Source organism: Triplophysa dalaica, chromosome 12 (assembly GCF_015846415.1).
Source record: "Triplophysa dalaica isolate WHDGS20190420 chromosome 12, ASM1584641v1, whole genome shotgun sequence".
Lineage (NCBI taxonomy): Eukaryota > Metazoa > Chordata > Actinopteri > Cypriniformes > Nemacheilidae > Triplophysa > Triplophysa dalaica.
Window position 1 is genome coordinate 8430445 of NC_079553.1, and position 26188 is coordinate 8456632.

At 39.5% G+C, this 26188-nt stretch overlaps 3 protein-coding genes across 3 annotated transcripts; 2 read left to right on the forward strand and 1 right to left on the reverse strand.

The window, feature by feature from the left end:
* Window positions 1-63: 63 nt before the first annotated feature.
* flot1b (flotillin 1b) lies at window positions 64-10031 on the reverse strand. The gene is made up of 13 exons (XM_056761770.1): window positions 9923-10031; window positions 9132-9186; window positions 6562-6637; window positions 4303-4393; window positions 4086-4229; window positions 3823-3942; window positions 3637-3732; window positions 3402-3554; window positions 2997-3178; window positions 2853-2898; window positions 2618-2755; window positions 2365-2529; window positions 64-1343 (listed from the first exon to the last, which is right to left on the reverse strand). The coding sequence occupies exons 2-13, from the start codon at window positions 9172-9174 to the stop codon at window positions 1320-1322; spliced, it is 1278 nt and encodes a 425-aa protein (XP_056617748.1). The 5' UTR covers window positions 9175-9186; window positions 9923-10031; the 3' UTR covers window positions 64-1319.
* A 1468-nt stretch (window positions 10032-11499) lies between these two features.
* tubb5 (tubulin, beta 5) lies at window positions 11500-16336 on the forward strand. Its single transcript, XM_056762902.1, has 4 exons — window positions 11500-11691; window positions 13563-13671; window positions 13811-13921; window positions 14051-16336. Exons 1-4 carry the CDS (start codon window positions 11635-11637, stop codon window positions 15106-15108), a joined length of 1335 nt encoding a protein of 444 aa, XP_056618880.1. The 5' UTR covers window positions 11500-11634; the 3' UTR covers window positions 15109-16336.
* A 644-nt stretch (window positions 16337-16980) lies between these two features.
* On the forward strand, window positions 16981-26183 carry mdc1 (mediator of DNA damage checkpoint 1). Its single transcript, XM_056762904.1, is given in 10 exon segments — window positions 16981-17502; window positions 17591-18190; window positions 18541-18625; window positions 18966-20104; window positions 20820-21705; window positions 21708-23829; window positions 23919-24101; window positions 25190-25315; window positions 25396-25506; window positions 25617-26183. Coding segments are annotated over 10 exon segments (5601 nt in total). The 5' UTR covers window positions 16981-17363; the 3' UTR covers window positions 25827-26183.
* The last annotated feature ends 5 nt before the right edge of the window (window positions 26184-26188 follow it).

The window sequence follows — 26188 nt, forward strand, 5'->3', positions numbered from 1 at the left end:
AATATGAACGAATCAAATTGTGTTTAAATGCAAACACTGCACACATATAAGACAAGTTATTGATTACAGCACAGACAATAGTTTATTGATTATTAAATATAACACACAATCCTATGTACGTATCTCCGAATGAAAATATATATAATCATTGGTTTAATGGTGAAAACATCTATATCTCCGTTGAACATTAGGGCCAATGTTTAGTAAGGAGTTGTCATACATAGAAACAAACAGACATTCTAATGAAAACAAATATCGTAAAAGATTTAACATTTTGAAAACGATTAATATCAGAACGTGTCTGATGGTACATCACAGTGATATCACTGAAACACAACACAGCTTGATTTTAGATATTAGTTTGATTCAGTGAGAAAGGTGCTCTTATAGGCACTTTGAAAGGCTGCATAGGTTACACTAAAGAACCGTAAAATAAAAACGAAAATGAAAAGACTCGCTTCAGTTTTCTGCACCCACTGGAAACTTATGAGATGGAAACTGACATCAGTTTCTGTGGCCACAGAGACAAGTCAGTGGCCAGAGTTGAAAACCTAACCTACTTCTCTTCTTCTTTTTCCTGTTTGTTCATCAAACTTAGAAAAAAAACAGTTGTATTACTCACGAACATCCCACCCCCTCGCTCACTTTTCAACATGCTGTAAATATCCCTTTACACACCACAGAGACTGAAGAGTAACTAAAGCCCTTCCCAACAATACAGTTTGTCAGTTTTACTTGATTCTATAGAAAAATATCATTAGCCAGTTAATTCTATAATATATGTTCCTCACAGCACTGAACATCTCAGAAGCTAGTCAAACAGAGGTTTAAATGGCAAGAAGATGGCGTAATATTGTTAGGTCTTGACTTTGGAAAGATCTGGATATATAAGGCAGCATGCACATGCTCCATGGATTCAGTAATGCACTTAGGGTGAACTGTCATGGACTAGTTATAAATGCACTTTGGCTTTGACAGAAACTAAGAAGAATCTACAGACATGTGGACGCAAATATAAAAACAATTCACAATCAAAAATATGATATTGTTGTGTACTCCTGCTTCCCTATTGACCAATAAAGCATTCTTCTAACTAACTTATAAAATGATTATATAAAGTCACTTCACTTAAAATCACATTAAACACAAAACCGGGTGTAAAAATCAAACGTTACATAATGGTGAACTACAACAAAAGAACTAAAATGACATTGACGTTCCAGGTTCAGTTCAAACACAGGCATGCATTCATGCACACAAAGACAGAAAGGTCAACATCGCAGCTGTTTAAGGCTCCGATTTGCTCTCCACAAACTTCTTTAACCCATACGGGCTATGGCACCCTGGAAAAAAAGAGAATGACATAGATTTACTGTATTTTGAGTAGAAGCAGGTGTGGATGAGCTTTAAGTGTGTCACTAGTACGAAAGCATCCATTAAGGTGTTCATACTGACACCAGTTAGCGATTAAATGCAAATAAATAATGCTATATATTGTAAGATAGGTGTATATGTACAGCCCCGTAACAAAATCGAAATAATTGTCAGTTTTTATTATTTATTGGCATGTAAAAATTATCATTTTTGTTTCATTTGTGAACTTCTTACAATATTTCTCACAAATTTCAAATACAAATATTGTTTCTATTTGCATTTATTAGCAGAATATCAAAACTGGAGAGCCCGATCAAAATAACAGAAAAGACGCAGAAAGCAAGTTCATATAATTCACTTTTAAGCAATGCGACAGTAATATTTCTACATGTATTTAGAAAAAGTACTATATATAATATTTTTTATATGATAACATGGATTTTTGCACAGTTTTCATGTGTCTTGTCATGCTGTCAGTCTTTCACATTGCTGTTGGATGACTCCTGAGGTTGGATTTTGTTAAAATTCAACAAACACGGACTGGTCACAATACATCTAGTAAATCAAAATGTGGAATGGTCTCTTAATTTGTTTCCACGACTTTATATATAAATGAAAATGATTAGGAAATGAACATTGTGGAAATCATGACTTGATTATTTAAAACTACATTTTACTGTGTTCTTATAAAAATAAAACGTGCTTATAATATCAGTTTTAAATTATGTTTTTTCAGATTGTTTTCTACAATCCATTTCAATTGGATAAAAAATATCATTTTTTAATATTTGTGTAAAGTTTTTTAACATAATAAACTGATCTTAATTTTAATGAAGTTTTATGACCAATGTGCAGCGATCCAATGTTACAACAACCAATGAGAATGCAGACAAACGCTCATGTATCTTACCCCTGATACAGCTGAATAAGGCTTTCAGGCATGAATACCTGCTAGCTATCAATAGTACCAACAAGTAGACGTGTGGTCACCTGTGAGATGTTAACTCCGGTCAGTTTCTCCACCGCCATCGGCAGGCGAGTCATAATTTCCAGTATTTCTCCTGTCAGCTTAGCCACACCCACTTCTGCCCCTCCGCTGGACACCATGGTGATCTTCTGGGCACCAGAGAGTGGCCTGCTGATCTCCTCTGCCATCTAGAGGAGTGGAGGACAATCCTTTCTTTAACATCATTAAACACATCTCCCCTTATCACTGATCTTACGGACTAATTGATGGACTAACCAGTGGGAGTTTCTCCAGCAGCATATCCACCATAGCTCCCTCTTTGTACTCTTTAAAAGCTTCTGCCTTTTTGACCATTTGCTCGGCCTCAGCACGACCCCTCGCCTCCAGAGCAAAGGCCTCTGCCTCTCCCCTCATCTGAGAGATAAAATAAGACACAAAAGGAAGATATAATACAGTTAAATGTTGTGTGGTTTCTTTAAAGAACAGTTACATTCAATGTCATCAGACTCACTCTGATGGATTCTGCCTCAGCTTCTGCCTCCATGATCAACTGAAGTCTGTCAGATGAGAAAGGATGAGAGGAAAATTATGAGATTTCTTATGCTTTGGACCTCACTTTACTGTTTATGTTTCCTGTTGCATGTGCTGTTCTCACCGCTCTGCCTCAGCGAGCCTCTCAACACGGTATCGCTCAGCCTCGGCCGGTTTCTTGACCCTGGCTTCCAGTTCTTTTTCCCTGCGGGTGATCTCCTGCTCCTGCAAGGTGATCTGCTGCGAACGCTCCACAACCTGAACCTGCATCTTCTCCTCCTCGATACGTTGCTTTGTTTTAGCCACCTATTGGGTAAAAAAGGGTTAAGCAGACTTGATGTGAACAGGGAACAAATCACACACGCTGTTCAATTTCAAGTTTTCCATTCAAAGTGATACCCGGTGTGTTGCCGCAATTGTAGAAACCAAACGTTCAATTAATTGTTGCAGTTGGTTAGGACAAGAATTTACATCACAAAGATTGCTTCCCGATTTCTTGCATTGCACCTGTGTAGGACGTCATTAATACCTGAAGCTGATAGGCCATTTCAGACTCTGCCTTCTTAGTGTTGACCTCAATGTCGTAGACTGCTTTCTTCAGCTCATAGTCTCGCTGGGCTTTAGCCATCTCAATCTCATTCGTATACTGAGCAGAGATCTTCTCCTGCATGGCATGAGCCTCCTACACATACAAACACCCACGTTTAGTTTTGGTGAAAACCATTTAACACAAACATGAAGTAAATGAGTTTGAAACATCTGACCCTCATGACAGCATCTCTCTTGAACTGAGCTTCACCGATACGAGCATCTTTTTGCACTTGAGCGGTGCGGGCTTTACCCAGCGACACAAGATAATTCTGTGCGAAAGTACAGGGTGGTTTTTAACTTCAGTACATGTATAAACATTATTGTGTGTTAGCGAGTGTGTGAGGAGCTCAAATACTCACCTGATCGTCATGAACATCCTTAAGTGTGTAGCTGACCACGCCAATCCCCATGTTGACCAGGTCAGAGGAGGCGACCTTAAATACTTGCTCGGAAAACTTTTTACGGTCCTGATAGATCTCCTACAGAGAGAAGAAAAAGAGATAATGATAACGTGTCTTCTTGAAAAACACTTCATGACGTTTACAGCTGCCTAAGCATTAACAAACAAGTTTTAAAGCATTTTAGTATATATTGACTGAAGGTCAGGGGTATCTCTCAGTACCTCCACAGTCAAGTGAGCAATGATGGCTCTCTGATGTCCCTCAAGCGTCTCCAGAGCGATATGAGATATCTCCGTCTCGGACTTCCCCATAAACATTTGACAAGCTGCGGCCAACATTTCTTTATTCTGTCCCTGGATCTTCACCTGCAGAGGACACGGTAGTTTACAAACTGCAGTGCACACTTCAGATTTGTGTGTTTTTTGGTGCATGACTAACCTGGGCAATGCCCGTCACGGAGATCGGTACTCCATGTCTGGTGTAGACCTTATCACTCTTCACGTTCAGAGTCAGAGTATTGAGAGATATCCTGGGAGAAAAACGCAAGAGAGAGAACAACTGGTAAACGAGAGTGAGGCAGATATAGCAGCTGTCAACTGAATCTAACAATGCAGCAACTTGTCCATGTCCTAATAAAGCAATAAGCTTGGAACACATGAGGCACTTCAGCCAAACATATAGTGGAACTGACATCGGTCAGGTACAGTTTATCGCTGCAGTAATTCTTAAACCTCATATCTCCATTATTTGATGATTTTTGCCATAAATCATTATTATTAGTCCTCCTTTATGTTTGTCACTGGGTTTTGCAAATATCTAAGCAATAAAAAAATATTTGAAAGTGCTGGTCAACTTTGACAACACAGTTTTCAATCAGTAATCAGTATTTTGCTCTTGTTTGTACAGTGTCCCTGAATAATTAAAAAGGTCACTCAAAATGCTTGACAGATGCAAAAACGCAGAAAATCGAACCCGGTCCGAATTTTTTTATGACGGACGCAAATTTCGGACTCAATGTGCAATGGGCTTAACTGTGAATCTGGGTTTTAGAAGGACAGCGATGTCATGTGGCAGATTCTTGTGACAATTTAAGATTAAATTTCAGTCTGTTCATAAAAAATAGCTTTAATGGGCATACATATAGCAGTGTGTTATTTACAATATCACAAAATATTACACAATATTATCTATTGTTAAATACTAGTAATATGGTGGTAATGCCGTTAATAAATCCTACAGCCGCTACATTCCACACACTGCCTTCTCTTATAAAATGCTGTTTTAATCCAACTAAAACCAACATACAGTTCCCAACAAAAATCGTTTAGTATTAGGGCTGTCAAATACATCAAGAAAAGTTTGTGTTTACATAACATATTTCTGTGTACTGTGCATATTAATTTTATATTCATAAACACATAAACATAACATACACATACATGTATACATATCAAGGAAATATATACATGTATTTATTTAGATTTAATTACAATTTTAAATGAATGTTTATTCATTTTTATATATATTTTTTTCTTTAATATATGCATGTTTGTATAAACACAAAATCAATATGCACAGAATACAGACATATATACTGTAAACACAAACTTTTATTCTGGATGCGATTAATCGTGATAAATCTTTTGACAGCCCTATTTATACATATGTATACAACATATTGAAGACTAGCACACAGGCTGTCGAGATTCATTAAGAGTGAATGTTATTAGAAAAGCGTAGAGAAGCCTCTTCTCCATTAATGTCCATTAAAACCAGCCGCTGGTCTCCCTCTCTTCATATTGCCAGCTGTTACACTGCTTTTAGCCATGATTGTGGGCTTAGCTAGTGGCTTTGGCACAGGATTGACCTTACAGCTGTGACTCTTGATATAGTAAACAGATCATATATGTGACCCTGGACAACAAAACTAGTCTTAAGTAGCATGGGAACATTTTTGGTAATCGCCAAAAATACAATGTAGGGGTAAAAATTTCCGATCTTTCTTTTTTTCCAAATATCATTAGGATATTAAGTAAAGATCGTGTTCCATGAAGATATTTTATACATTTCCTTCCGTAAATGTATAAAAACTTTATTTTTGTGAGTGGATGGCCTGCTAAAGTGCCTCAGATTAACAATTTCAAAGGAGATTTTCTCAATATTTAGCTTTTTTGCACCCTCAGATTCCAGCTTTTTAAACAGTGGTTGTTCCGCCAGATAGTATCCTATCCTAACAAGCCATTTATCAATAGAAAGCTTATTTATTCAGCTTTCAGATGATGACGAAATCTCCATTCCCAAAAATTGACCCTTAAGACTGGTTTTGTCGTCCAGGGTCACATACGTAGTGCAGTAGAGAGGGAGGGAGGTGGACATCTGAACACAGCTGTTGTTCATTTTCGACACTTTGAGTGAATCATATACATATTCATTTGCAAATATCTACAAAATGGAATGGAGGTATTTCTTTAGGATTGAGACAAGAGTACTGTGGAATGTAAACCTTGGACTCTCCAAACAGAGACGCTTTTGTTCTTACTACCATCAATTATGAGGCCTGTAACCCCCAGTCAATTTTGTTATTACATTACAAACTTTCACTGCTGCACATAATTAAACAAAACGTATCGTGCGTACGAACACGTGTTCAAACTTGTACATGTTTCAATGGTCTGTCTTTCGTATTTCAATACATACCGCTGGATTTGTTGAATGCAGGGTAAAACAAACACTCTTCCTCCAGCAACCATCAGAGGAGGGGAGCGGCCGCAGCCTGAAACACACACAAAGAGAGAGAGATTTTGCTAGCTTGCTGGTATAAACCAGGAATATTTAACCAAAGAGCACAGCAGTAATAACTTAAAGGTTATCCTTGAATCCACTGATGTTATGAGCACGATTGCTAAAACACAGCAATGCCTTGGATTTCATTCAGAAACACCACATAACCACTTCCTGTCACTGTGTGTCTACAACAGTGGCAGTCTATTGTTTACAAAGCCACCCATTCCTCAGTGTGACAGAGACATAATCGACCTGGTGACTTATTCTCTGCCCACGGCACAACATAACCTGAGTACATTAACCTTGTTGTATTAAAGGAGCCATTCTTGTTTTTGAAGCTTTGATTATGTTTTTGGGGTGTTTAACAATGGATATTCATGTTTCTAGTTTAAAAAAACGCTTTCTATTTCACATATAGTTGAAAATATAAAGTTGACCGCTCGCCCTCTTCTAACAAAACTACTGGATTTCTTCTGGTCTATATAAAATCCCTCCTTCCAAAACACTGATTGGTAAAGCTGACCAGGTCTATCGTGATTGGTTGCCTGCTTTAAGCATGTGTCTGAAAATGTCCCACCCATACCATATCAGCGAGCTTCCGCTTCTCAGGCTGTTGTGATTGGTCGGTCCCCCTCTCAGTGCACGTGTATTCATAAGATTTGGCGGCTTTTAGCATAAACAGTAACAATAGAGTAAACTTCACTTCATCAGTTAAACACATGCAGATCGATCGAAGTGCAACGGTGGTCTCCTAGTGCTTGTGCAAAGATCAATCTTTGTTAGAGATCGCAAATTTTATTTCCGACTATGGCGAGTGAAATGACGCCTGACCGATTAATGACAAAACATTAATATTAGAAACCTTAGTTTTGCCTTTTTATATTGGATCTGAGTTGGATAATAAAACAAGCAGATTGATTAAGAGACATTTGTAGGCAGGACTGCAAAGGACGTTTCATAGAAGCCTTTTATAGGAATGCACACAAACACAGCTCACATTAAAGTCATGGAAGCTGTTATTTGATGGTTGGTTATCTTTGAATATTTGTAGCGTAATTCTTATTACCAGCTGTAGGATAAGCTCTGATAATAACCAAACACTACTCCAGCGGCTCTCCCTCTTCTCTAAGGAAGACCTCGCCCCTTTTTTGGCGTATTCCTTTGGGCTGAGGTTTTTCAAAATCTCGGAATATTGACATAAATTACCCGGAAAGTATGGGCTGTAGTCCGATTCCAGCTATTCTCTGTTGACCTTGAAAAGCCAATTCTGTTAAAGACAATATCTCGCTTGGCATTTAAGTTTGAGCTTTACCATTTTGCAGATATTATTTATGCTCTAATAGCAACATTACACATTAATTAAAGTTTGAACATTGGCATCACGAGGAAACGGACGCTTTAAATGTGAGTTTTTCCTGTTCATTAAAAGGGAACTTAAAGTGTCACAAAAACATCCCTTGTCAGCTACCTCACTATCGTTTTTGAAAAAAATGCAATTAAAATGGCCGTGAACCCTGTGAGAAGAAGAGCCGTTAAAAACCGGTGAAGGTTCCGGTATGGGAGACAGGCGCTCTTATCAGTGAAAGTGACCTATTTGTCAGGTATGGTAAAATGTGACCTCTGCTTTTAACCCCATCCAGTGAGTAGTGAACACACGCACAGCAAGTGGTGAACACACGTACACCCGGAACAGTGGGCAGCTATCACTGCAGTGCCCGGGGAGCATGTAGGGGTAAGGTGCCTTGCTCAAGGGCACCTCAATCGTTACCTGCCATCCCTGAGGATCGAACCAGCAACCTTCACTAGTCCGACTCTCTAACCATTAGACCACGATTGCCCCTATTCATCACAAGGCACTGTCATGAATAATTAGGAGAATGTCTTCTCATTGGTCAAGAAAACACAGTCTCATGAATAATAACGAGACATTGACACGTCTGAAGGTACAGTTATAATACATCGCCACGTGACATCCTTTGATGTTTGCAAGATAAGGATTTTAAACCCAGAACGCAAAATAGCCTCAAAAAAGATATAAATCAACTAGTTTTCTCTACTGTAATAACTTACAGTTGCTAACATTGTTTTCTGTGATGTCCAACACAACCAACGTTGTTTACATCTAAATAAATGTTGTTTGTAGCCACTAATATCTACGTGCACAAAATATCAGTCATTTCTATGAACTTTGTCTGTTTTGACCTGCCATATGAATACAAGTCGCATGAAAACAGCCGGTCCTGCATTTCAAAACAATTGCATAGAAAAAAGCAGCCAAGGAATGTGGTCTGTACAACACCATTGATCCTCACAATCATTAAAGATTACTAGTCAAATGTTCAACCGAACAGCTCATTTACTGCAATCTGTAATGAAATAATATTTTGTTATTTTCTCTATTTCTGAGTAAATGTAGACTATACATATTCGAGTTAAAGCTGCTTTATATGTCTGTGTGGTAATGCGGAACAGCTGCAGCATACCTGAGACCACCATCGCCTCGTTGGGACCACAAGTGTAGAACATCTTAAATTAGCTCTGAGGATAGAAAGCAGCAGTATGTAAAAGCCTTCAGTCACTAGATCAACACATGCATAGCATATTTGGGAAGTTATTAACACAAATATAGCGCAATACAATCTCAGTTGTTCGGTGGGATGTTGTTTGAATGGTTTTATGTTCTCTGTTAGTTACGTTTGTGTAAATCTATCCTTGAGGGCTATGCTGTGAAGCTATTACAACTTCGTTCTGTCTGTAATTTATGTATATCGAACCTTACAACTTAAAGCAATTTTAACTCCCTGTAAAGCTGAATTCGACCATTTAACCGCTGATCATGTAACGTTAACGTAATGTATTTTTACAGACGTGCCTTTAAACGTTTGTTGGATACAATTTGAGATCATTTAACTAGTATTGTAATAAGACATTATTATACGGTAAACCATTTCAATCAACAAGAATGCCATAACGTATTGAGTAAACGTTACTCAATCGCTACTAATCGATAATCAATCTTACTCTCTTTTGCTAATAAAACCTAGATACGAAAGCATAACTAACGTTAATAACCATTAAAATATTTACTCTTCAAAGTTATATTTTATAGCTGAAGAACAAACTTATTTATTTTGCAACAGAACAGGAAGTGCTCGGCTATCGCTTAGCAACAACTAAGCCACATTTGATTTCACACGACTAAAGTTTATTTTGGCGCTGAGAACCACCAGTTCGCATACTCCGTAATATTTGAAATAAACATGTACGTCCTTACCGATTGCAGATACTTGTTAAAATGAAGTAAACAGAAGTGGACTATCTCACGCTTGTCAGAGGCAGGAAAAGCTCGTCTATCGTAATCACGCAATGTTGGCCACGCCCATTCAAAGACTTCTGTAAACTCCCGTGTCTCAAAACTCAGAGCTGCCTACCTAGACAACAACCTTGTGTACTAGAATCGAGGGTGTCTGCCCAAATTGCGGCCTAGGTCTATGTTTTGAGACCGTGTAAAGTTGTAAAATAATGTTAAAGTAGTGGGGAAAGACTGCACTCGGATGGGGACTGCGGATCAAGACACCCTTTTGCTCCATTTATACAATTTATTTATATAAAATGTATGACTAAACATGAATTTAATATTTATTTGAATATACCAAACTATAGCCATAAACCACTATATAACACAGTATAGATAAATTGATACTGCAGTTAGGAGTTTAAAGTTGTATCCTAATAAACACATTTCTTCAAAAGTAAAGCACAACTGTTAAATACCGGCGAAGGTTCCGGAATGGGAGACAGGCGCTCTAATGACAAAGCGCTGTCATGAATAATTAGGAGAAATGTCTTCTCATTGGTCAAGTAAGTCTACTTAAACGCAAGTAATATTTTAATAAATTTAGATTGTTTATCTTACTGGCACATTTAATTTAGTTAACTACAGTTAATAATATACTCAGTGAAAATCATGAGGGATGGTGTGATAAAAAGTGGGTGTGTTATAACTTGTTCAAGTTAACCGGACTTTTATTTTGACAGGTCGCCGAAGAAGCCCTCAGCTGTTATAGATTGCACTCAGTGCTTCGCAGGGCCAATTGCTTTTATTAAGAAAACTTTGGCAATATCTAGAGATATAATACACGATCTTAATAATTTATTTGAAATCATCTTAATCATTTATTTGAAATGCAAAGAAAGCGTCTTTAAAAAAAGGAAAGTCACTTAGAAAATAAGATTGGATAAACACTAAAAAGCCAGACCACATTTTTTTGAGTAATTTAGGTGCATTGCCTACAAAAATGAATAAAGTCTTCTTCGTCCGACACACAAATCTGTCAAACAAAAGAGAAACGCGCATTTTCGATCAGAAAAAGCGCTTTCTGTGTGATCCCGCTGAGAAGCCCAAGGAGGCGTTTTTCCACATTAAAACATGTTCATTTGTTGTATATTGAAATTGCATAAAAAAGGGAAATTCAGTGAAACAACATACGCCTACACAGGCGCTGTTCTCCGAAGCGCTATTCTCCGCCCATGCCTCTGTACTTGTGAAATGTTGGTCCTAATCGTGCAACTAAAATGTCATAAATGAAATTCTTAAAAGTTCTCATCCATCAACGTCCTGACTCCTGTACACCGGCCGCGTCTCAATGGAGAGACTGCTTGAGAGACGCGCCGCTCGCCTAACGTCACGTGACTCCTGCTCTGCGCTGCAGCAGCTCGTGCTGAATGGACCAGACGCAGGTTACTTCATAAGTGTAGGGTCCGTAGGGTCCGTTCCCGACGGAATTAGTTTTATTCTAGAGATTATTTTTCACTTTATGTTACTTGAAGGGGCGGGTCCGGCCCGGGGTCCGCCCCGGGACTAGTGTGTGCAAACCCCGCCCCTTACTACAGTCCAGGAATATAAAGCCTTTGTCAGGCTTTTCCAAATTATTGCTGAGCCGTACTGTTACGTTTTAAGACAACTTTTTGCACATTTTTGCAACAATGAGGGAGATTGTTCACATCCAGGCCGGTCAGTGCGGAAACCAAATTGGTGCCAAGGTAAGAGTTTTGTCGGAGTACGAATTCGTAATTTGTAAATGGCATTTACGAATAAAAATTCAGACTACAACAATGAAGCAAGGATGAGGATGTTCCTTTAAATGCAAAACATGAAGATATGATATAAACTCATATAGGAAGAAATTGGGTCTTTTTCGTTTCTGTATAAATGTTTCTAGACATAAAAATACAGCATAGACTTAATGTTTATTTGGACTTGCACATTAATAATGTATTATATGAAAGCAACATGTTGGGTAGTTTTGTAGCCCTCTTTTTGTTCTGCACTTACTGCATTTTTTATTCCAGTGACTATCTTCCTTTGCTTGTAGCTTTTATTCACGCAAAGCTTGTTTGTTTCCAGCTAAAATAACGTTATTTGTTCAAGGCTGTCTCATATTGCGATCTTTAAACGGGTGCTGCACAAAATTTCAGACATAAGTCTCTTTGTCTATAAATCAGTACGATGGGTGAAGGGATTCACTGGGGAAAGGGGTTTGTCCTCTTTATTTCTCTCTCTATCATCCTTTGCAATGCACCGGGTGTGGCGGAGTAATTACCGTGACCACCCGTTAACAGTGTCACAAGCCCTTTAAACAGCTGTCAGAGACCAGCGCTCAAGTCATGACAAGTGGCACATATTTTACAACAAATATTAACAAAAACATCAAGATCGGAAATAATCTTAAACAATCTTAAACACGTACGCTCTGCCTTTTTGTTCGATATTCTTGTGGCAATGTGCAGTTTTAGAGCTCTATATAGAGCATATGTTGGAGTGGTCAGGCGGAGGATGGATAGGGTGGAGCGATGGCGAACGACAAAGAAAAATAGTTGTGCATCGTAAAAAGTAAAAATATAAGGATTCATGTATATTTGTGAAATCTTATTCACTTAAATTATATTCTGTTGGTGTGTTTTATTTATTAGGTCATTGTTATATTTGCCGTAAGAGTACGTTTTGATGGACTAAAATTGTCCAAATTTGCCCACCACACCCATTGTTCCATTATGCATGCACATTTTTAAAGATCTATGAAATGTACTTTTTTAAAGGTCTATGAGATTCATCAGTAATTGGGTTAAATCATCCTCTTTTATAAGGTTTGTCTTTTAAATGATGATAATAGAGTGTCTGAATTCAGATGATGTCCGGGTGGGGATGGGGAGCCGCTCACTTATGAATGTAATGGATCTAACAGCTGCTTCCCATTGCCTGTATGATAGAGATATAAATGAAATATGAATAAGTGATGACTAAATGACATGTGTATGAAAAAAACTTTTTGTCAAATTGAATTCCTACGGTTATTTAACTGACCAAATCCATTCATTTAAAATCATTTTATTGTTAAACAAGGTGAAAAGAGTGAAGCTGAATTATTATTTATGTGTTAGCAAATCTGTGCTGTGTGATGATGATGAGGATGACAGAGCAAAAAATTGTGAACGGTGTGCAGGGTCACAGCAGGGTTTTGCCAGTCTGTGTCTTCCAGTATATTGGCCTCATTCCTTCAAAACAATTATTTACATTTAATTCATGAATTCTTTCTACTTTCACTTTTACCCGCTCCTTAGTTACTTTCTCATACTTTACTTCTTGGATTAAGGTCACTTGGACAGTAACGTAGAATTAATTATTTAAACATCCGTGTAAAAGGATGCTTTTAGCTTCAGATTAAGGGCTTCCTCCAAGATAAAACTCAGTCAAAACTAATGCTGGTCTTCAAGATTACAGATTATTGGTAGATTAGTGATTTTTTTCTCCAAAATACTTTATAAACTACATTTACAAACCCAGAATATACCAGAAGATATTTGTATTGTATAGGTATGAAATGGTTTAATTTATCTATGTTGTTTGTTTGCAGTTTTGGGAGGTAATCAGTGATGAACATGGGATCGACCAAACAGGGACCTACCATGGAGACAGTGACCTGCAGCTAGACAGAATCAACGTCTATTACAATGAAGCTACAGGTACTTTTCACAAACACACACATACATCATTTTTTATAGCGCTACACTTGTATAACTACTTGCTTTGAATTTCTTATTGGTCTTATACATTGAACGGAAATTTTACATCTTTCTTTTTGTCTCTTCTTCTGTCTTGGAGGAGGTAAATATGTACCCAGAGCTATTCTAGTAGATCTGGAGCCTGGCACTATGGACTCTGTGCGTTCAGGAGCATTTGGACAGATCTTCAGACCAGATAACTTTGTGTTTGGTGAGTGACGGAGTATGGCAGGACTGACCCAAGAACGCATTCAATTAAACAAGCAGAGCAAATAAATATTGTTAACAGATATGAAATGGCTTAACTTGCACACCATCTAATGTTTTTGTTATCCTACAGGACAAAGTGGAGCTGGTAATAACTGGGCCAAGGGCCACTACACAGAGGGGGCGGAGCTTGTAGATTCCGTTCTGGAGGTGGTTCGCAAGGAGTCAGAGAGCTGCGACTGCCTGCAGGGCTTCCAGCTCACTCACTCCCTAGGTGGAGGCACTGGGTCAGGCATGGGCACCCTCCTTATAAGCAAAATCCGTGAAGAGTATCCAGACCGCATAATGAACACCTTCAGCGTGGTGCCTTCCCCGAAAGTCTCTGACACCGTAGTTGAGCCTTACAACGCCACACTGTCAGTCCATCAGCTGGTTGAGAACACAGATGAAACCTACTGCATAGACAATGAAGCCTTGTACGATATCTGCTTCCGCACCCTTAAACTCACCACCCCAACGTATGGCGACCTCAACCATCTGGTCTCAGCCACCATGAGTGGTGTCACCACCTGCTTGCGCTTCCCCGGCCAACTAAATGCTGATCTACGCAAACTAGCGGTTAATATGGTACCGTTCCCCCGTCTGCACTTCTTCATGCCTGGCTTTGCTCCTCTGACCAGCAGAGGCAGCCAGCAGTACAGCGCTCTCACTGTACCCGAGCTCACTCAGCAAGTGTTTGACGCCAAGAACATGATGGCAGCCTGCGACCCAAGACACGGTCGCTACCTGACCGTCGCCGCTGTTTTCCGTGGCCGCATGTCTATGAAGGAAGTCGACGAGCAGATGCTGAACGTCCAGAATAAGAACAGCAGCTACTTTGTTGAATGGATCCCAAACAACGTCAAAACCGCCGTCTGTGACATTCCACCAAGGGGTCTCAAAATGGCCGTCACCTTTATCGGGAATAGCACTGCCATCCAGGAACTCTTCAAGCGTATCTCTGAGCAGTTCACAGCCATGTTCAGGCGTAAGGCTTTCTTGCATTGGTACACAGGAGAGGGAATGGATGAGATGGAGTTCACCGAGGCAGAGAGCAACATGAATGACCTGGTGTCTGAATATCAGCAGTACCAGGATGCCACCACTGAAGAGGAAGGAGAGTTTGACGAAGAGGCAGATGACGATGCCTAAACAGGAAATGAAGAAGGGTTGGGAGAAAGAGAAAGGGTGGTGTTTGGGGAAGGGTTAGTGTGTTCAAGTTTGAATAAATGTAGCAAAACATAAGGAAACAAGGTTTAGTGTCTCAGCCAGATGACGTAGAAATTAGCACTAGACAAATGGGGCCAAAAATAACCAGAGGTATGAAGAAAAATTGTTCTTGACCATGGAATGGGTGAAAAAAAGTGATAACTGCACAGTTCACTTGCTTTTTGTGTTGGTTTATTTAACATTCTGATGTCATCAGTTCAACCCCAGCTAGCACACTTATATCTGTAAGATGTCTGGAGATCTGGAAAACATCTGCTGAGTAAAAACATCCGCTAAACATAGAAAGAGAAGTTTTACATCCATTCTAAAGCATAAACATCTTACAGATGTCTTCTAGATGTCTATATGACATCTGAGCGTAGTCATTTTAGAGACTTACTGCCGATGAGCAAACTATGTATTGCAGATGTAAACGGTCAAATAGACGTCTGCCAGATGGAGTATGCTATCAGGGACAGAGAAGAATAAAATAACAAACGTCCAGTTTTTCTAAAGCATATGATATCATCTTTGTGTTTGACTTTAAGTCAAAAACAATCTAAATTACGTAAGAACAAAAGTGTTGGAGGGAAACTATCCAGTGAATTAGAATTATTGCTATAATTCAGATAACTGTAGGTGGAGTCAGGGAGGAATACTAGAAAGACTTTCTTATTTCATGTTTGCAAAGACCTCAAGTCACATTATGTTACTATTTTGCACTAGAAAAAGGCACTCTGTGAGAATTGCACTTCAACGTGACCTACTGAGGTCACATTGCAGTATTTAGAGAAATGTTTCGAAGGGAAAAGTATGTTTTGCAAAAGATGAAGGAAAAACAAAGAAAGGGACTGAAAGAAAGCCAAGATTCAGAATAACTGTGTTACTGAATCTATACCTCACTTGGACGTCAGACAACGTCTATAGGAGGAAATAAGTTGAATGACATGGGTGACAATAGAAAGTATTTTTAGAAAATGAAGAATTGAGGGATTAAGCATGTTGAATTGATTGTCAGTGCACATATAAAATTTATGGACTCCGTTATGTCCAATATGAGCCCATACTGTGTTGATTCATTTTTTATATATTTAAAATGTCTTAATGTCCCTTGCGTTTTTTTATTTCCTGTTGGAAAAACTGAGCCTCCGGAGAAAACCAAAATAAAATCAATTTCATTAAAAAAACAGCCTAGTTTTGTTTTCTGTTGTGTATCCTTGTAGGGCCAATTTCATGTCAATAAATATAATTAATATTAACATAAATATTATATACATGTGAAGGTGTGCACCTACATGAATTTCCCCTTGGCCTCATCATTTAACACATAATTTACATAACAGCACATCACAATACAATAGAAAACTGAGAAGAAACTGAGGGAAATCATTTTGTGTTTGAGTTGTAGTGAAATTTGATACGGAATGTCATCACAAAACAACAAAGATTAACATATGCAAAGTTAAATATATAAAACATGATTAAATATAGTAACTGCTATAATATGTAAAATAATGTTATAACACTTGAAGATTTAAGACTTTAACATTACTGTAACTCATTAATTCCCAAACTGCACAAGGCTGCAGAGAGCCAGGCAGGAATGGGGAAACATTGGCCGAGAGGGACTGTTGTTCCTCAAAGGACCAATCAGCCCACAATGAAGAATATCTAGCCAATCAGCGAGGGTTTAATCTATGACAGACAGCTTTACCAGCGAATCGGTAGCGTTAGAGTAAAAGGCGGTTTTATGGCTTCAGGAAATAATCTGCAAGTGTTATGCACGGTACGGTAAGGGCATGTTTTCAATAAATGCAATGATCAAGTTCGATATAACTGCATATACACACATTATACTTTGCGTTTGACATGTTTTGCGTAGCGATTGGAAGTTATTTATCTCTAAATGTTTCTGACCACTTGTGCAAACATTGCATTTTAGATTAATAATAAGCACTTGTGCCAATGTGAACGCATTTTGAAAGCTTTATCGATTAAACTATAATTAAAGCAGTGTCTCGTGTCCTTAGACACAAATGCATCAATATGATTAGACCAATGAAATGGATGCTATTTGTGTTGCTTAGTTATAATGTTTAAAAAAAAACTAGTTACGTCAGATTTATTTGCTTTGAAATAACAGCCACATGTTTTTGTTCTCAAGATCCTCTCGTCTGAAAGTCATGCAAGTGGACAGGATGGATGCTACTCAACAGATTGAAGATCCTTTCTCTGAAGAAGAAGATAATGGTGAGAAAGAGGAGTACAAGGAGGGATCAGAAAGAGAACAGGTGGCGACCCTGAAGGTGTTTAAAAACGACCATGTTCCAGAGAGAGGTGAGAGAAAATCCTACATTTAAAGTTTTTGACAATTTTATTTTATTCAATGTTTGAAATGATATCTTTTCCATCTCTCTCACAACAGAATTCCCACTCTACGTTGGCGAAAATGTCTTGGGTCGTGATCCTGTTGCCTGTTCTGTTCTGCTTCCAGCCCGATCTGTGTCTGGTCGACATGCTGTCATCTCCATCTCTGTGTTCCACTCTAGCAACAATCGTCCCAGTGACATCGAAGCCGTTGAAGCACTATTATGGGACACTGGGAGTTTAAATGGAACCAGAAAAGGCAGATTAAAGCTGACGCCTCAAGTGAGATACGCTCTGGCTGAGGGAGAGAGTGTGGTACTTGCTGACATTCCGTGCCAATATATCAGTCTACACGTTTCGAAAAGAGACACTCAGTCAGTTTCAAAGGAGATTGGAGCATTTAAGCATGAGAAAAAGGAAAGTTCATCAGTGCCCAGCAGTCATTCAGAGCCAAAGATAAGGAAAGGAGTGCTGAACGAGAAAGTGAGAGGTGCCTTGCCTCCCGTGCCTTTATGGAGTCCTGAGGATGAAGGATCTAAGAGTGCAGCCAGCCTGTATTTACCAAACCCAGTTTACAAGCTGCCTGAGATCACCCTGGTGCCTGATTCTGACTCGGGTTCAGATGGAGAGAGCGCTACAGATGATAGGAGAGATGTAGGTGGGTGAAACATAAGCTGATGAACATTTATTATAGTGAGATGTACTGTAGTTAAAGGAAATGTTCACCTCAAAATTGTGTTATTTTTTACTCACCCACCACTTGACGTTGTTTTTTAAAACATGTTTTAAGATCTCCAGGCATCTACAGAACACAAATAAAGATTATTACGTGACATCCGAGAGGTTTCCAGGCCTCTTCATAGACATCATGGTTATAGTTGTTGTCAAGGTCAAGACATCGTTAAATTGGTCCATCCGGTCATAGTGGCTCAACTGAATTTATGAATTTATGGATTTATGAATCCCTTTAAAAACTGTTTTCATGAATTGTTTTTCTTCTTGTTTTAGTTTCAGACTCTGCATCCTCCTCACATTTGGTAAGCCCTTCAGATTCAACATTCCTGACCCCAGCCAAAAAAGTTATTCCAGAGAGGTATGGAGAGTTTACTTTAATGTAATTTTAATGTGTAACTAGTCTAAAAAAGACAGAAAAAAGAAATGGGGTAATTTATATTATCGTATCAAAAACATGTCTTTTATCATACTTGATACAAATACCCACATGCAGATACAAATGCTTGAGCAATGCTGCCCCATTTTTATGTTTATAGCTGAAGCTCAGTTACACAGCAGAAACATTGTCAGTGTGAAAACACAATGCTAGCTCAGTACTGCCAAACAGGATTGCCTTCATCCAATATGTTCTACAAGTACCTTTATTTGTTCTCGGCTTGAAATGAGTTTGACCATATTTTTCCTTTTTGTCTTCACAGTGAGGATGAGAGCTCCATTACTCCATCTTCAGCCACAATAGACCTATTTAAAGTGAAAGGCAGCTTCAATGAAGGCTGTTCAGACTCCTCTAAGACTGGCCCGCTGGCTCTAAACTTAGACAGTGACACTGATATTGAGGAAGAGGAGACAGACAGAGACGGGAGTGGGGCAGATGCTCAGACTAAAGTAGCTTCAAAGGTGGAGCCCGTATCTTTAGGTGATCTACATATGGACAGTGATACTGATGTAGAGGAAGACCAGACTGAGAATAGCAAGGCTGAACCTGAAGCTCAGAACGTACATTTAAAGAAAGCAGTATCTTCAACTGGTCTTGATTTAGATAGTGATACTGATGTTGAGGAAGAGGAGACTGAGAAAAGCAAGACTGAACGACAGGCTCTTATCAAAGAAGCTTCAAGGGTGGAATCCGTAACTTCAGCTGATCTTCACATAGATAGTGATACAGACGTTGAGGAAGAGGAGCCAGAGAAAAGCAAGACTGAACAACAGACTCTTAACAAAGAAGCTTCAAGGATCGGAATTGTAACTTCAGCTGATCTTCACATAGATAGTGATACAGACGTTGAGGAAGAGGAGACAGAGAAAAGCAAGAGTGAGACAGATACTCAGATTAAACAAGCTCCAGAGGTGAAACCTGTAACCTCATCAAATCTTCATATTGACAGTGATACTGATGTCAAGAATGATGCCACCCATACGGCTGAACCTCCCAAAGTTGTAGCAGCTCCAGAAAGCCCCCTATCAGCTCCCCCTCATGCGGAAATACATTTGGACAGTGACACTGATGTAGAAGATGACAATCCCAGTGATGTTCCCACGGCGACAGAGGTTTCACATCCAGTCGTAAAGGATAGTGACGTCAGACTTGCTTCAAACCCAGGTGCAGGGTGCTACATGGACAGTGACACAGATGTAGAGGATGATGAGGATCCTTTTAAATCTTTACCAGGCAAGGTTGCAGAGAATCAAAAGGTTTCTACAGGCAGCAAAGTAGAGCAACCAGAAAAAAGCATCCATAAACAAACCCATCCTTTCCAAGCATATAATCATCATGAGGAACCCACCCAAGCTTTTGACAACTTAGATGACTGGGACCTACAGGCGACACAGGCATACGGTAACCATTCCATTCAAATCCTACTTATGAAATATTTTTTACAGTCTTTTTATGTAATTCATTGAATTGACTTTCCCTGTCAAATAAATGCCTAAAAAATGCATTTCCTATGAAACCTTAAACTAAGTTGGGTGATATGACCAAAATCTTAAAAAAAAACAAATGAAGACATGTATCACATTATAGTGATTTTGCTGGAAAATGTATGTTTTAGATACCAGTACAATTTCTAAATACAAATTTCAATACCTCACACAAACAGATTTTTAAGGATCAAATTTAAAGAGAAATATATAAATGGATAAGGAAATTTATACATAGAAAGAAAACATATTTTTATAATAAAAAAATATTGTTTACTAGCTTATTTGTAATTATGTGTTTAGGTAAAGTTATAATCTTTTGTTTCATTCTGTGAACTATGTGAGCATTCCTGCCAAATTTCAAATAGTGTGTGGTGTGCAACATGAGTATTTTCCCAGAAAGCATTTGGACACTATTTTAAGAAGAGTAACGCAAAAAAGCAAACAAAATTTCCTTTTGTGTTCTATAAAGAGTCATCCTGGTTTAAAACTGTTGTAGCAGGTGTATGAGTAAATGCTAGCTTTCATTTTTGCATGATTTAACTCGCAACAATTACAGAGTGTAATTAATCCCACTTTATTTACAAAACGATTAAAAACTGTTGTATTTTATGTCTTTTTTCCATACTCAGGGGGTACTGGAGCCAATGCTGTTCTCAGGCCAAAGGAAGTGGATCTTGAGGCTACACAGGCATACGGAGCAGAGACAGACAGAGAGGATGAAGAGGAGCCTCTCAGTTGTAGTGAAGTTCACTCAAACCTTTCCACTGCTGAAACACAGCTCATCCCAACAGCAAAGAGTAATGATGAAGATGATGATGAAGAGATGCCAGATGACTTTAACCTCTCCACAGCAGACACTCTGATCCTCGCCAGCACCCCAAGACGAGAAGAGCAGACGCAACATTTCGCTCTCTTCACTGCCCCGACACAACTCATTTTGGAGGGAGAAGAGAAAGAGGTGGACCAGAGTGAGCCGGTCCAGTTGATGCAGGCTGATACCATCTATGAAACACAAGACGGTGTGGAGGAGAATATTATATGGGGTAGAAAGAGGAACAATGTTGGGGGAAGGATGCAAAAATATAAAACCTACTCCACCTCTCAACTCATCATTGCTGAAACACAACCGATGTGTAAGGATGAAGATGCTTCAAATGAAGGTCAAAACAGTGCGAGCACTAGCAAGCATACAGATGAAGATGAACACAAACATCTAAGAGAAGAACCCTCTAGTTCCTGTGTCACAATTGCTGAAACACAACCAATGTTTGAGGAAGATGAAACACTTAATATGGATCTGAAGATCGGGTCAACTCTAGGAGACAGCAAGCAGAAAAACATGAATCTACACAGGTTAATAAAAGCTCCCCTTCCCATCTTGTCATTGCTGAAACGCAGCCAATGTGTGCGGATGAAGGGACATCTGATGAAGGTCTTAACAGTGCTGTCAGCAGCAGAAACACACATGATGAACCAAAAAATATCAGAGAAGAACCGTCTAGCTCTCATGTCACCATTGCTGAAACACAACCTATATTTGAGGAAGAGCTAAAGCTTGAGGTAAACTCTGGGAAACTAGACACAAGGCAGGCAAAAGAACATGAATCAATACAGCTCGCTGATACAATTTTCAGTTCCATAAATCTAGATGAAAATAAACCTGTTGAGCATCCTAAAACCCCCTCCCCGCTAACCATTACCGTCACTGAAACACAGCCTATGTGTGAGGAACAAGAGACACCACAGGAAGATCAGAATAATGCAGGTCCAGACAGATCTAACCAATTCCAAAAAACACAGCCTGTGCACGAGGAAGATGAAGGACAGGACAAAGAGCTCAGTAGCAAGATGCCTAGCAGAAGATCAAGCAGAGGAAGACCAAAAAAACAAGAGGAGGTCTCACAGCCTTCTGAGGGTGTTGTCCATCACACTATTGCAGAAACTCAACTAATTTGCGAGGAAGGAAATAAAAATGATGAAGATCAGAATGTCGGAGTGAAATCCAGAAGGAGTCGCAGGGGGAGACCAAGTAAGAAGGACGATGTTCCACAACCTGTTGAGTCTGAGGAAAAAACTGAGGAGGAAGATATGAACAGTGTTCTCAGATCTAAGCGGTCCCGCAGAGGAAGACAAACAGATGAAGGAGAACCTGCAAAGTCCCTTGAACCAAATTCTGATGTCAACGTTGTCGAAGAAGAACATACTAATGCAGGGAGATCATGTCAGACAAGAAAAGTTGGTGGCAAAAGACAAAGAAAAGAGAAGACAGACCAGGAAAATGAGTCGGGTGCATCTTCTAAGGGCCCAGACAGAGCTAGGAAAGGGCAGGAGGGGAAAAGAAATAGGAGACAAGCATTATCTGAGGAAGAGGAGGAAAGTGAAGAAGAAAAAACAAGAAGGATAGGAACAAGAAGGACTGGAAAGAAACAGAAATGTAAGGAAATGATAGGAGAGCAAGAATTAAAGGAGGACATGGAGAACAATGTCCAAGAGGAGAAAGAGAAAGTTGAAAAAGAGCTGCAAGAACAGGAGGCGAGAGAGAGATTAGAAAGAGAGGAACAAGAGAGATTGGAATGTGAAAGAATGGAAAATGAAGAACGTGAAGAGAGAGGGAGGCAAAATCTCGAACGAGAGCAGAAGGAATTAGAAGAGAAAGAACGATTGAAAAGGGAAGAAGAGGAAAAGCAGAAAGAAGAAAAGGAGACAATGGACCAAATAAAGAGTGAAAAGGAGGAAAGAAATCGGTTAGAAAAAGAGTTGAAAGAAAAATTAGAGAGGCAACGGCTTGAAAAGGAAGAGGAGGAAAGAATCCAGAGAGAGAAGATGGAGAAAGAACAAAAAGAGAAAGAGCATTTACAAAGAATAGAAGCGGAGAGAGAACAATTAGAGAAGGAGAGACAAGAAAATGAGATGCTTGAGATGGCAGCACAAGCACAACTGAACAGAGAACAAAAAGAGACAAACCAACAGGAAGAACAAAAGAATGAGACGCCGGAGGAGAAAAACACAAAGCTAAATGCTTTTTCAGTTTCTCCCAATGATGATGTCCCTGTCAGACGATCACGACGCCATTCTAACTCCTCTGTGAACTCTGAACAATCAGTTTCATCTCAACAGGAGCAGTCCAGTCAGAGAGGCAGAGGCCGAGGGAGGGGCAGGGGGCGGGGCCGAGGGAGACCGACAACTACTGTACAGCCAGTTGGTGGCAGACAAAGCGGCAGGACAAAAACCATCCCAGGGCCTGCTGATGATGTTGATGAAACAGAGCAGGTGTCCATAACTCCTTCCCGATCCCGCTCCAGTTCTAGAAGTTCTGACAGATCGTCTCATAGCATGGGAACTCAAAATCAAATGACGAGAGGTAGAGGAAGAGGCAGAAAGAGTTTGAAATTACCAGAACCAGAGGAGGAAGTTTTCCAACCTAAAACCCCAGGAAGGGGCAGGGGGAAAGGAAGCAGGAAAGGAACAAATGTTGAGATAAACACTAAACAAGATGAAGATGTAGTCGAAGAGGCCGTCGTGCCTCAAACCAACAGCAGAGGGCGTAAGAGAACAGCCACTGCCAGCACATCCTCAGTAGAGACTCCGCCACCCACACCTAAGACACCAAGACGCTCCACAACCAGTCAGATGCAAAGGGTCAAACACACTTACATACATTTATTCAAAAGCCAGTTTTATAAATGTGTGCAACACATCTCAAGACCTCAATATCTCATCTGTTCTAGGTTTTATTTACTGGGCTAACGGATGAGGATGGAGAAAGAGTGGTTGCCCGGTTGGGTGGCAGCCTGGCAAAGGGGGTGAATGATATGACTCACCTGGTCACTGATAAAGCTAGACGCACTGTTAAATTTCTATGTGCAATTGCCAGAGGAGTGCCTATAGTGACCCCTGACTGGCTCAAGAAGGTAAGGGGCTGGTTAATAAATGTGTTTTACTTGTCGGTTGCCCAGTTCACCCATGTCTAAAATATTTAGGCAGATCTAACATTTGATGACTACATTATGTGAATATTACTAACTAGTAAGTGTTATTGAACTAATACCAACATTAGAGAACTTTTGCTTATGGTTCCCCCATGTGGTTGATAAGCGCAATTGTCTGTCATCAGTGTCATAAATACTGATGCTGTATAAGCTTCCCATTGGGCAGCTCAATACACGTGAATTTGTTGCCTTAGCAGAAACCGTTGTAACATCATGTCACTTCATAAACTGTGTATGTACTAAAGCATTATTTTGGCTCCCGCGAGGTATACTCCTGGGCTATACTAATTGATCAACTAGATTCTGAGGTAGCAGCTGGTTGTTAACCGTTAGCTGTGTTAGCTACATAGCAGCACGATCATGCTACGTATGCTATTGAGACCCAGCAACATTACATTATCTCTAGTCTACCTTTAGGTTATAAATTGTGAACATGTAACGTAGGTGCTCCAAAAAATAACCTGAGCACAGCCTAATATCTAATAAGTTAAAATGTACAGGACAGCAAGAAAAATGTAGCCTACATATAAGACTTTCATATCCAGTTGCAGCCAGGAAGGCTAGGTCTCTATTCGTTTTGAAACCTGTTGCCTCTTGCAGCTCGCGGCACATATTGTAAGTCCGTCAGAAATTGATTTGTGTTCGGGCTTGTGTCCGATCACTCTTTTCCTATTTTTTTTTTTTTGGCTGGCCATGGTGATGGTTTGAAGACTTGCGTTGAACTAGATCGTTTCGTCTCATTGTTAGCTGTTGGCTAACTTCACCCAGGCTACAAGTAAAACGTATGCCATAAAGCAGGTGATGGGCGGAGTTTGTGAACCTACCCACACACCAAAGTTACAAGTGTGATTTCAGCCGATATAAGGTTGCTTGGGTGGCAGCGGCAGTAAAATTCGTCCAGTTAAGAGCTGTCCTACCACTAAAATAATTTTTGAGAGATTATTTTAAAGTCGAAAATCTCTCTAGTGTTGCTTTAACTTCATCATAAGAACTCCCTCTTTTCCTCTCAGTGTGGCAAAGCCGGCCATTTCCTTTCTGCTGATGAATATTTATTGAAGGATGTTGAGCAGGAGAAGAAGTTTAGTTTCAGCCTACAGGCGGCACTGCAGGCGGCTCTACGTCAACCTCTTTTGAAGGTACTATTTGTGAACTATGCCACTTCATACTCTCTCAAATATTGTTTCCAGACACAGAAATCTTCGATTGTTCTTTTAAGGGTTATGAGATTCATGTGACATCATCAGTAATACCAGAGCCATCTCAGATGAAAGAAATCATTACCTGTTGCGGAGCACGTTTCCTTCCTAAAATGCCCTCTTCTCGTAAGGTAGCTAAAGACACATGAATACTTGCAAACTGCATGCACACAACATATCACTTATGCTTTTAAAACCTCAAATGCTATTTATCAATTTTCGATTTTTGTTTCTCTCTCAGGAGCACACAGTGGTGGTGTCATGCGAGCAAGACAGGGAGCTTTGTGAGAAGGCATCGAGAATGTCATTGCCGGTGGTCAGCACAGAGTTTCTATTGACTGGTATTCTGCAGCAGAAAGTTGACTTGCAGGCCTATTCTCTCACATCCTCTCTCAATGCAGCCAATCAGACCGCAGCCCCCAAAGCGCCAGCCAGGGGCCGTAGGAAGTAGTGCCAATGACACAGGGAAGGACTTTTCGTGTATTACATTTTTGTTCAGCCTGTTTCTGTTCAGTAGATGGCTTAGGATGAATATGAGAATGCATTAAATCCTAATTTTAAGAATTAATGAATACAGCTTGATTGCGAAATGCTGCCATTGTTGTAAACCACACATCCTTTGATTCCTGTGAATGTGGTAGCTTAAGACGGTGTGAGAGGAGGCTGTTCATGAATGATGAGTGTGTTAAAGCCAGATTTTTAAGCTATTAAAAATGCCTGATGAGCCAGAATAAAAAACTGTTGCATAAAATTGCCAGTTTCTTTAAAGAGTATTTTTACAAGTTGTCTGAGCAAATGTATGCAAATGTGATG